This window comes from Adiantum capillus-veneris, chromosome 3 (genome assembly GCF_014529385.1).
Source record: "Adiantum capillus-veneris isolate H3 chromosome 3, ASM1452938v2, whole genome shotgun sequence".
In the NCBI taxonomy this organism is placed as follows: domain Eukaryota; kingdom Viridiplantae; phylum Streptophyta; class Polypodiopsida; order Polypodiales; family Pteridaceae; genus Adiantum; species Adiantum capillus-veneris.
This window is the reverse complement of record NC_140933.1, coordinates 151,933,057-151,944,303: the sequence shown is the minus strand read 5'-3', so window position 1 is coordinate 151,944,303 and position 11,247 is coordinate 151,933,057. Positions and strand designations below refer to the sequence as shown.

Here is an 11,247-nt window from a genome sequence, read left to right as displayed (position 1 = left end):
TTACATCTAGCTATTGAACAATCCTCTATGTCAAGGAAAAAAAGGACTTTGGTGCAGTGGTTCTCAAAACGCATGATTTGAAGCACAATAGAAAACATGGAATACAATCATCAAAGGCAAAATAGTGCAACAATCGAGAGAGTTGAGCCTCCAAAGAGACTCCAAACTGGAGCTAAAAATGCCTCTTCCTATCGCACACACTTTGCCTTATCCTTGTAAGCACATCTATTGCCATGGCCAGATCTTAGCATAGAGTCCTATAGATTTCCCTTCTATGGAGCACATGGCATGAATTACAAAACTAAATAAAAATTAATAATTCCTGACATTTTATCAAAACGCATGCCATATATGAAGACGGTAAATTTTTAAGAGGCATGAACATGATAAGGCCTCACCATTGAATTTTTCACCCTCCCCAACTAAAATTTCCTCTTAAAGTTTTGAACGGATTAATCAGTCAAGACTTCATTCAAGGCAGGAAAGAATACATGAAAATATGAAAAGTCCAAATGCACAAACAAGGTTTGGAGCAAAAACCTCACATACATCAGGAGATGGATGCAATCAAGTGAGGGCAAGAACAAAGGAAAGGAGAAGGGTCCTCGAAAAGAGAGTAAAAGCTCAAGGATTAGAAGGCACAAGAGGCTTATAAATGTACAATCACAATATTCCTTCAAATGTCATCTAAGTTAAACTGGTGTAGCAGAAAAATCAGCAATTGTCCACATGGAAATAGCTCAGAACTACTTCCTACTTCCTATGCTTGCTAATGAAAAAGCTTTCAGTAGATCTGCCAAAAAAATTTGAAAAAACGTCCCCTTCAGGGCCAATCAATTCATAATTCCCAAGTGGCACTCCTGTAATAACCACCATTAATGTAGCTGCGTGTTACAAGCCCAAGCCATTTCTCTAATTCTCTATTAAAGATGTGGCTTGATAAATATAGAACAGACCGTAGTAATACCAAAAATCGCGAGTAACTAGTCATAAGGGCAATTGCAACGATTGGTATACAAGGCATCAGAAAGAAGCCGACAACGACGCTAGTTGGCTCTCCTCAATATTGCGATGCTAGAGGCACTACTCTATACTTCCATATCCTTGAGAGGTCTTCAAAATGAGATGCTCCATGAGCAACCACTCATAAATGCAACTGTACACTATTGGTAGACAGGCCATCAGGAAGAAGTAGAACGATGAAGAAGCTGGTTGGCTCCCATCAATATTGAGACAATGAAGTCACTACTTATGTATGATCGCCACAATATCTAATAATCCCCTATTCAAGGTTTCCAAGGTTTTGTGATAGAAATTGGGCCCGTGCAAGAGGATACTCCTTCTCACGTACCCAAACGCCTGTTTGTGACCACTGTATTTCTTCCCATGCAAGCCCTTCCTCCAAAACCTGTAGCAAGATGCAATATAACGACATTACAAATGCTCTGAAATTACAACAGAATTGAGCATATAAGACAACAAATACCTCCACGTATTCATTGGGCATAGGAACGCCCTTAACAAGCATCAATCTTAAAGGCAGTGGCTGCTTGCAGACTGCCCACTTGTAATGATCAAACATATCCCCATTTTGATGGACTCTGTCATTGATGCCGCTGCCTCGGCCTGATACTCGTTCCCCATTGTGATTGCTAAGAGGCTTTTCACTCTCCTTGTCCCTGTTCTTGTCTCCAGCTGTAGAAACAGGAGCAGAAGTTGCAGAAGTGGCCCCAAAACCTCCATTACAAGCAACTTTCTCTCCATTATATGAGAGCTCAAATCTGCATTCCCAATTAACATTACATTCGCCATGGGCAAAACAAGATAATAATTAGCATCAGTCACGCCAAAACCCCTTCTACCTTTTTCTGTGAGTCTCAAGATAGAGCACCTCCCCTTTCCTTAACCTTGCAGACGTAAATTGTGACTTCTTCAAACCTCTATCTGCAACAATGCTCATACTATATTTCATCCTGCCAGCAGGAAAAAAAGAGAAGCGAAACATGATCACTTTGTGATAAGAACTAGATCTATAAACAAAAAGAGAAAAAAACACACAATAGGCCTTTCAACAGAAAGTAAACAGACTTTTTCAGTCATTCAAAAACTGAGAGCTCTACAAGTCTCCTTTACTTACCACTAGTAGGGAGACAAACAAACAAAAAAATCTGCAGGGAAGTTAAACTCCTACCACGGCTCATTGCTCAGGTTGTATTGGATTGTAACTTCCTGCACAAACCGCTGTTGCCGATATGCGTTCTGAAACAATATAAAGCGGTCAGGTCCAGATTTAAACACTCGATTCAGTTATCATTTTTCCTTGTGTAATAAGCATCATACCGACGATGCAGCCCTTGTCGTCATAGAGCGTTCCATTGCAGCAGGTGCAAGTGTTGGGGCAACGGCAGAGATTCTTGTTAAACAGGGTTCCAAATCAATATGTCCACCACCGACCTACAAAATTCATGGTACGGTTGACACAAGCAAAACTTTATATTAGCCTAACCACCCCCACCCCACCCCTTCCCTTCTCTTCCTCCTCTCCATTGAGGAATGGAGATGTATGGAAAGGCCGTTGGTTTCTATGATACCTCAGATGATCAGAGCCAAAGCTTTAGTACCATATGAAATTATCCGCGCAAAGCTAGCTGCCCCCTCGTTGGTGGTAGAGGCACTTACTAGATTAGTCTCCTTTATACATACTAGCTAGGACCTCCCTAGAGACAGCTATGTCTGACTAGCCTTAGAGTCCTCCCGTCAGCTAGTGTCACAGGGAGATGCATCTTGCTGGTATGCACAGATGAGATCCTCGTTTCAATTACATGGTTTCAGTATGGACAGACTTACCCCCTTTCAGTACTCATTGGATGCACCCTCCTTGTCTCTCACACGGACAGAGATCACCAGACTCACTAGACAAGACTTGATTCAGGTAGACCATAGACACCAAGCTGACATGGATAAGGCCAACACATGAGTTGGGCATGAAGATGGTTTTCTACAGAGAGCATCTTCTCCAGCTCACGGATGATGGATTTGTGACCAGACCTAGCTACATGGACACTCATTTATCTCCTGAGATATGATGTGCTATAGGTCAGATGTGCACATCTTCACTCTAGCTCGAGATTAAGACCGGTAGATTCAGAGGAGTACCAACAGAGATTAGGACATGTCACTTAAGTCATATGAAGCCAGAGACAGAGCTGCATTATATATGTCTTTGTCAAGTGTACTACGAGATACGGGGCCGTTTTCACTTTTGGACCATTGTTGAGGGTTATGAGATACCAGGATCAAAAATGCCTTGGTTTGTATCTTTTAGAGCTACGCAGACACACAGAGGACTTACTAAGGGGATCATGCGGGAAGAGACAGTCCCAGAGACGGATCATAGACTTCTTCAAATTAGCAGCCAGAGAAGCAGCCACCATAGCACATCTCAGAGTCCACCCGTACCAAAGGTACATTGATTGACCGAGCCGTTGAGCTCGGGAGATCCAAATGCCCACGACTACGGGGGACATCACAACATCGACGGAGATTACAGCGGAAGAGGAGAGCTACTCTATTACAGCACGGGAGATGCCAAGTCATAATACTTACCATGGAGGACATCCACGAGATTCACCAGCGACCGATGGGGCTGGACAGACGTTCACGGGATGAGGAGTACACTGAATAACGGAGATATTTGATGGAAATGGGGGCCTCACATGGATTGGCCATACTTAATTGCCTACAGCAATTTCCCGCAGCAGCTGGTTTTACTTGCTTCCCACATGAACATGGGGCCAGCACAATGGACTATGTCATGGCACAGCCGAGCTTCATCTCCTGCATTCAGGATTTCACAGTAGGACACAAACCAGTGGGTGTAGCAGTGGATCATGCTCTTTTGACATTTGCAGTCTCCTTTCAGTAAAATACAGCCCAAGTGTCAGGAAGGAGGACACATACCCGCTATATACTTACACGAGACTGACCCTATACAGAGGAGATCTATGGTTGACTATGTTAAGAGTTTTGGCATCTCAAGTGAACAGCCCAATGAGGTATTTCTTTTACTTATTTGTCAAAGTCTAGGTAGGGCAATTTACTAAGGTTGCTATATAAGCAACCCCGGTCCCCCAGTCCCCCATTGTATTCACAACAGTTATCTCAACTTTGACATGGTATCAAAGCTTTGTGCTCCGTGACCTTGGGCAAGCAAGGCGTCCCGTGAAGAAGAGGAGAACCGGCGGTGTTATCCCCCCCCAATCACCCAAACCTTGTCATACGCTGGAGGGAGTTTGCTCGCAGTGGAGCTTGTAACCCACTGCCCATTGTTGGTCGCTACAACAGCAGTTTAAAATGCTATTAGCAAGACTAGTATACCGACAGGCCGCTTGGTAAAGTTTGGTGCTAGTTGGAGCAAGCGTCGCCGGCAGCGTTTTGAAACGCCGGCAGCGACAGGTGCCCAACCCCTTGGCGTGATTGACAACGGCTCTCCCCTTTCCCCTGCTGCCTGCGTTTTGAAACGCTGGTGGCCTCACTTCCTTGCTAGCGACACGTCACTCTCCCCCCTTGGCACGCAGGCAGCGTTTTAAAACCACACCGCAGTGGATCAGGAGATCAGCCACCTACATTCACCTATGGTCAAGAGAATGTGGAGTACACAGATGCATACACTTACCTTGGAATAGTCTTCACTGGGCAAAGGTTTTCTTTGAAGAGAGCAGCAAAGACTAGACTGGCCTGGGCATAGGTTCAATTCCACGAACCCCGAACAAAACTTTGGCTCTTTGATACCTTAGTAGCTTCACCTATGCTCTATGGGGTTCAGGTTTGGGGACCCTCCGTAGGTCAGGATCGGTGGAGAGGTATGGAGAGGCCTCTAATATCTATGATCTCTCGGTTGATTAGAGCCAAGGCCTTCGTACCACATGAGATCATTAGAGCGGAGTTAGCAGCCCCTCCCCGTGGAGATAGAGGCGCGACCAGATCAGACTCCTTTATGCACGGCTTATGGATACTACCAGAGACAGCTATGCCTGATTGGCCCTTGAATCCTCCAGACAGTTAGCTCTACAGGGGCACACATCATGCTGGTATGCACAGATGTCGTCATGGTTCCAGATACATACCTTCAGCATGGACAAGTTACCCCCCTTTCAGTACTCCTTGGATGCACCATCGCTGTCTCTTACACGGGTGGAGATTACTACGCTCATTTGCCAAGATCTGACCCAGTTGGACACCACGATGACATGGATAGAACTGACACAGGAGTTGGATACGAAGATGACTTTCTATATAGAGCATCTTCTCCAACTCACAAGAGATGGGTTTGTGATTCGACCCAGCTATAAGGATACACATCTTTCTCATGGGTTACGGTGTGCCATCGGTCAAATACAGACATCTTCCCACCTGCTCGAGAATTGAGACTAGTAGATTCAGAAGGATACCAGCAGCCAGAAAGATATGCCGCCTATGCCATACAGAGCCAGAGACGGAGATGCATTATATATGTCAGTGCACAGTGTACTACGAGATATGGGGTCACTTCCACTGTCTATTCAAAGACGGCTTCAGACCCCTCTCTAGAGTCATGAACTATTAGGGCCAGAGATGCCTTGGATTGTATATACTTGAGTTACACAAACACAGAGACAGCTTACTAAGGAGATCTGAAGAGAGACAATCCTAGAGACAGATTACCGATTTGTTCACACTAGACACTGGACTGACAGAGGAGCAGCCACCGCTGCAAAACTCAGCTCATACTCACTTGCCGTACTCTCGTTGACCGAGCATTCGAGCTAGGGAGATCGAGACGTCGTGACTAAGGAAAGGAGCTTCACAGCACCAACGCACACTGCAGCTAAGGATTCGAGCCATACTATCTCGACATTCAGAGTATAGATGAGGATAGACTCACGACCCATTAGATCACCCTCTTGTACTAGGCACCCATTGTATCAATGATCACACATATCCCACACAGTACCCGCTAGTAGCACTCCTAGTTTCATTCTTAGCATCTCCTTTTTTGTACCCTATCATGGTATCAGATTCACTAGTTTGTAACGGGTTGGTCTCATGGGTCATTTTTTGACCCTTTGAAGACCTTAATATTTCAGTACATTCCATTTCATTCTTTCATCTCTCTCTCTCTCTCTCTCTCTCTCTCAGTGCTGCCCCCCCCCCGCAGGCAGTCAAAAATTTGCAGAACTTTTTCAGTCTAAAATTTCAAATATTGCAGATTTTTTAGAAAATAGCAGATTTCAGAATTTCAGAAAACAGCAGAATTCAAAAATTGCTTAATTTCAGAAAATTGCAAAACTATTAGAAATTGCAGAAATTGAATAAAGCGGGGCTTGGTTGTAATTTGTAAAAATTGCAGAAATGTATGCCATGTATGCTTAATGTGGGAACATGTATGCATAATGTGGAAGTCCTTGTGCGTGTAGGTCTCCTTCCGCCGCAAAATTTCCTCTCGTTTGTTAACGACGACCAAACATGAGGAAGCAGAATGACAAGGCCGACCCCTTAGAAGATGCAGTCCAAAAGTGCAAAGAAGAAATGGCCGAGACCATTAACGAGATCAATCGCCACCTATTAGGGACAATAAAACTGCTCGAAGATCGCGTTTTGGCACAAGAAAGCAAGATCATTGGAATGGGAAATAATGTGACGGCCCAAGACGAAGAGATTGCATCACTCAAGAAGGAGTTGGCTGAGGCACGATTACGAAACACGCTTGAGGAGGGAGAATTACAACCCTCTCTAATAGAAGAACTCAACACAATCAAAGAGCAAGTGCGAGCCATCAAAGAGGGGGAAGAGCAGCATAAAGAAATGACGACCTCTTGGGTGGACGTTATCACAAAGACTCAATAGAAAGCAGATGAAGCTGACTCCTGAGAAATGGATTGAGGTTGCCAAAAAGGGAAAAGTAAGGAAACAACATCCACACCCACCATTATCAACCTGACACTAGAAGAGGAACAAAGAAGACGTGTACGCTCTCTACATGTGAGAATTTGCAGCCTTAAAGACAAAGATAATGTAGACGAAGAGGTAAAAGAACTCATGGCTTTGATGGGAGTTCATGAGCCGATGCACTCAAGAGCTTGGAGAGTGGGCAACAAGAAAAGTAGGAGTAAAGGGGAAACCTCGAAAGAAAGGGCACTTATCCTTCGTTTTCCCTCCATGGAAGCGAAGGACTTTTTGAAGAAGGGACCAACTCTTAAGAAGACCGGCATCTTTCTTGGGGATGGCCTTAACCTCTCACAGGTCGCCCATATGCAAGAGGTAATGCCAGAGATTAGAGCGGCAAGGGAAAAAGGTAAGATTGCTTTTTATAGAGATGGAAGAGTGGTGATATTGGAGCCACGCTCCACATGACGGTGTGAGACCTATGGGACCACACTCAAAGTTGCTACCTGGAATTGTGATGGATCTATGCGTCTTGATGTGGGTGCTTTTGAGAAGAGTTTTAACGGGAGAGACGTCATCTTCTACTCTAAGACACATCAAGCCCCTGGGCAGTCTATGCCTCACATTAGTGGATACAAATGGGAGACAGCTTGTAGACACGAGACACAATCAGAGCACAGAGGGCGGGGCTCCGGAGGAGTGGCAGTGTTATTCAGGGAGAAGTTGCACCCATTGATACATATAGCTCGAAGGGATGAGCAAGCTAGGTACATGTGGGTGAGATTGAGAGCAAAGACTGGCAGATATCTTTACATTGCTATTTGCTACTTTCCCCGAGTACGTCAGTATATGCACCACCCAGAGGACAGTCCCACTTCTCTATTTTGGATGATGACTTATGGGAATTCTCTAGAGATGGTGACATTATCATTCTAGGGGACTTCAATGCTAGGACTGCCCATCATCAGACACTATTTTATGATACTTCACAGGAGATGCTGAGAGAGCTGGATGTTGCAGAGACGGGCCTATCCAAACTATCACAGGATGGAGAACATACTGAGTATGGAGGGCACTTGATACACATGGGGACTGCACGTGGATTTGCCATCTTGAATGGCCTATAGATATTTCCCGCTACGGGAGGTTTTACATGCTTTCCACAAAGACATGGAGCCAGTACAATGGATTATGTCATGGCACAACCAATCCTCATCTCTAGTATCCAGATCTCATAGTTGGGCCCAGACTGCTGTGGCAGTAGATCATGCTATTGTGTCGTTGACCATCTCTTTCCAGTGTAGTGTAGCACACAGTCCATGGGTAGCAGCCCCTACTCGCTACACCTTCACACGGGAGACGGATTCTGTATACATAGACGGCATCTACAGACGCCTATGCACTGAGGAGCCAGGGCGACCTCCGGAGGAGCTTACTACTATACTGACACAGACATTACGTGATGCAGCAGCAGAGGCATACCTACACACCCAGCCTAAGCATAGACGTCGTTCTGGGAGCACGCCTCAGAATAGCTAGTATGATGAGGAATGCCGCCAGACTAGAGCTAGACTTCAGAGGGAAGTGCTTTTGGGGGACATCACTCGCAGACAGTCACAGAATGACTTCCGACGTTTAGTGCGGCGGAAGAAAATGGCATTTTTGGCTCGACTAGAGCAGGATCTCTATCAGCTATTCTTGAGTCAGGACTCGCGTGAGGCATGGCGGCTCTTTCATGAGTTGTCTCACCCCCCCTGCCATTACCTCTACAGAGACTTGGGGTCAGCACGCATCATCTTTGTACAAAGTTTCTGAACAGCCGCCCCTTCCCGACCCCCCCCCCCCCCCCCCCAGATCCATGCCCACACACATGTGCTTTTTTCACAGCTGAGATGGTGAAGAAGGCCATTCACAGGATGAGGATTGGGAGAGCATATGATCATGATGGCTTGGTGGCTGAGCATTTCATGCATGCCAGAGATCTACTAGCAAAGCTTCTAGCAGTCATGTTTAACCGTGCCATGTGTGAGGGCTTGCCTGATACTTGGAGCCTATCTACGATTGTACCTATCTTCAAATCAGGAGACCCTATGAAGCCTGGGAATTATCGCACAATCATGATTGGACACACATTGGCACGGTTATACGCATCCATTCTTGAGCAACAGCTGAGTAGATGGGCAGAGAGAGAGGGAATGCATGCAGCTGGGCAGGCAAGGTTCTGGAGAGGTTTTTCTACTCTTGACCATATCTTGACACTCAGGGCCATCATCGAGGAGGGCGGATCCCGTGGAAGATGGATCTATTGTAGCTTTGTGGACTTCCGCAAAGCATTTGACACAGTACCTAGAGCGCAGATTATACGAGATGGGAGTACCCACAGAGCTCATTTGGGGGATCATGGCATTGTACAGATCAATAATAGGGCATGTACGCACCTCAGAGGGTCTATCTACACTGGTTCACTCCACTATTGGCGTGAAGCAAGGCTGCCCGCTCTCTCCTACTCTATTTGGTATGTATGTGGATGAGGTTTATGACTACATTTTGAGAGATGGGGATAGAGGTGCACCGCTGGCAGGGACATGGATTCCGCTATTCTTATATGCTGATATTATTGTGTTGATCTCCGACTCTCCGGAGGGGATGCAACTCACTTGAATGCTTGCATAGCTTTGCCCATGAAAGTGATTTGTCTGTCAACCTTGGTAAAACCAAGGTCATGGTATTTAATACCACCCCACAGTGGATCAGGAGGTCAGCACCCGCATTCAAGTACGGCCAGGAGACGGTGGAGTATACAGATGCTTACACTTACCTTGAAGTGGTTTTTGATGGACCAGCATTTTCATTGAGGAGAGCAACAGAGGCTAGATTGACCAGAGCCCATTCGGCATTGGGTAGATTGGAGAGGATGTGTTCACAGGTTCAGTTTCAGGAGCCTCTAACGAAGCTCTGGCTCTTTGACACTTTGATGGCTTCTGCATTGCTCTATGGAGCTGAGATCTGGGGGCCTTCAGTGGATCATCACGGGAGGACAGGTCGCATTGATGGATGGGGGGACATGGAGAAGCCCCTGGTCTCTATGATCTCGCAGCTCATAAGAGCCAAGGCTTCAGTACCACATGCCATTATCCGAGCAGAGCTACCCCCCACTAGTGGTTGAGACGCTCACCAGATCTGTCTCCTTCATACACCGCATGTGGGAACTTCCCAAAGACAGATACGCCCGCCTTGCTCTTGAGTCCTCTCGACAGTTAGCCATGCAGGGAGATACAGCATGTTGGTATGGGGAGATGACATCATGGTTCCAGGCGCATGGGTTCAGTATAGACAGATTGGCCCCCTTCCAGTACTCACTGGATGCACCCTCCCTGACTCTTACACAGTCCGAGATCACCAGGCTCATCCGCCAGGACCTGACTCAGCTAGACACCAAGAGGACATGGATACAGCCAGCATAGGAGTTCGCCACGAAGATGGCTTTCTACAGAGAGCATCTTCTCCAGCTTACGGCAGACGGTTTTGTGACGAGGCTCAGATACATGGACACCCACTTGTCTCATGGGATACAGTGTGCTATTGGCCAGATATGCACATCTTCACACCAGCTGCGCATCGAGACTGGGAGATACAACGGAGTACCAGCAGAGGCCAGGACATGCCCCCTGTGTGACCACTGACATGGAGCCTGAGACAGAGTTACACTACACATGCCACTACCCCCTCTACTACGAGATACAAGGCCGCTTCCACTGCTTGTTTAGAGAGGCCTTTGGACCACTCTCCAAAGTCATGAGGTACGAGGATCAGAGATGCCTAAGTTTGTTTCTGCTCGAGCTGCGCAGACATGGAGAGAGCCTGATGAGAGGAGAGGCCAGCCAGTTTCAGAGACAATCACAGACTTCTTTAGAGCAAACACTGGACACCCGGAGGAGCTACTACCACAGCAGATCTTGTCGCCTCACACCAGAGGCACACTAATCGACCGAGCGATTGAGTTGGGGAGATCCAGACGCCCACAACTGCGGAGGACTACACAGCGTCGACGGAGGCTACATCAGAGGATTCGGATCACTTTGGCCCGACATGCACGACGCTCGGTCAAACTGCTTACCATGGAGGACATTGATGAGATCCGCTAGCGACCAATGCTAGATCTCTTGTGACTTGTGATTTAGCTATCCCGACTAGCTACTTAGTTCACACCTATCAGCTTAGGATTTCATAGTATGTATATTTTATCATTTTGTCATTTCATTTTGTTATTCTAACTTTGTATCAGATCCACCACATTGTAACGCTCTGAAGACTGGTCTCATA

At 46.4% G+C, this 11,247-nt stretch overlaps 1 protein-coding gene across 1 annotated transcript in view; it reads right to left on the bottom strand.

Annotated features, from left to right (window-relative positions):
• Positions 1-788: 788 nt before the first annotated feature.
• LOC147461954 (uncharacterized) overlaps positions 789-11,247 on the bottom strand; it is a 65,127-nt gene continuing 54,668 nt past the window's right edge. The window contains exons 7-11 of the mRNA XM_086509416.1: positions 2,341-2,454; positions 2,192-2,259; positions 1,863-1,973; positions 1,487-1,781; positions 789-1,408 (exon numbers count right to left, since the gene is read on the bottom strand). Coding sequence (XP_086365542.1) covers positions 1,283-1,408; positions 1,487-1,781; positions 1,863-1,973; positions 2,192-2,259; positions 2,341-2,454 — 714 coding nt within the window. The 3' untranslated portion in view covers positions 789-1,282. The remainder of the gene's footprint in view (positions 1,409-1,486; positions 1,782-1,862; positions 1,974-2,191; positions 2,260-2,340; positions 2,455-11,247) is intronic.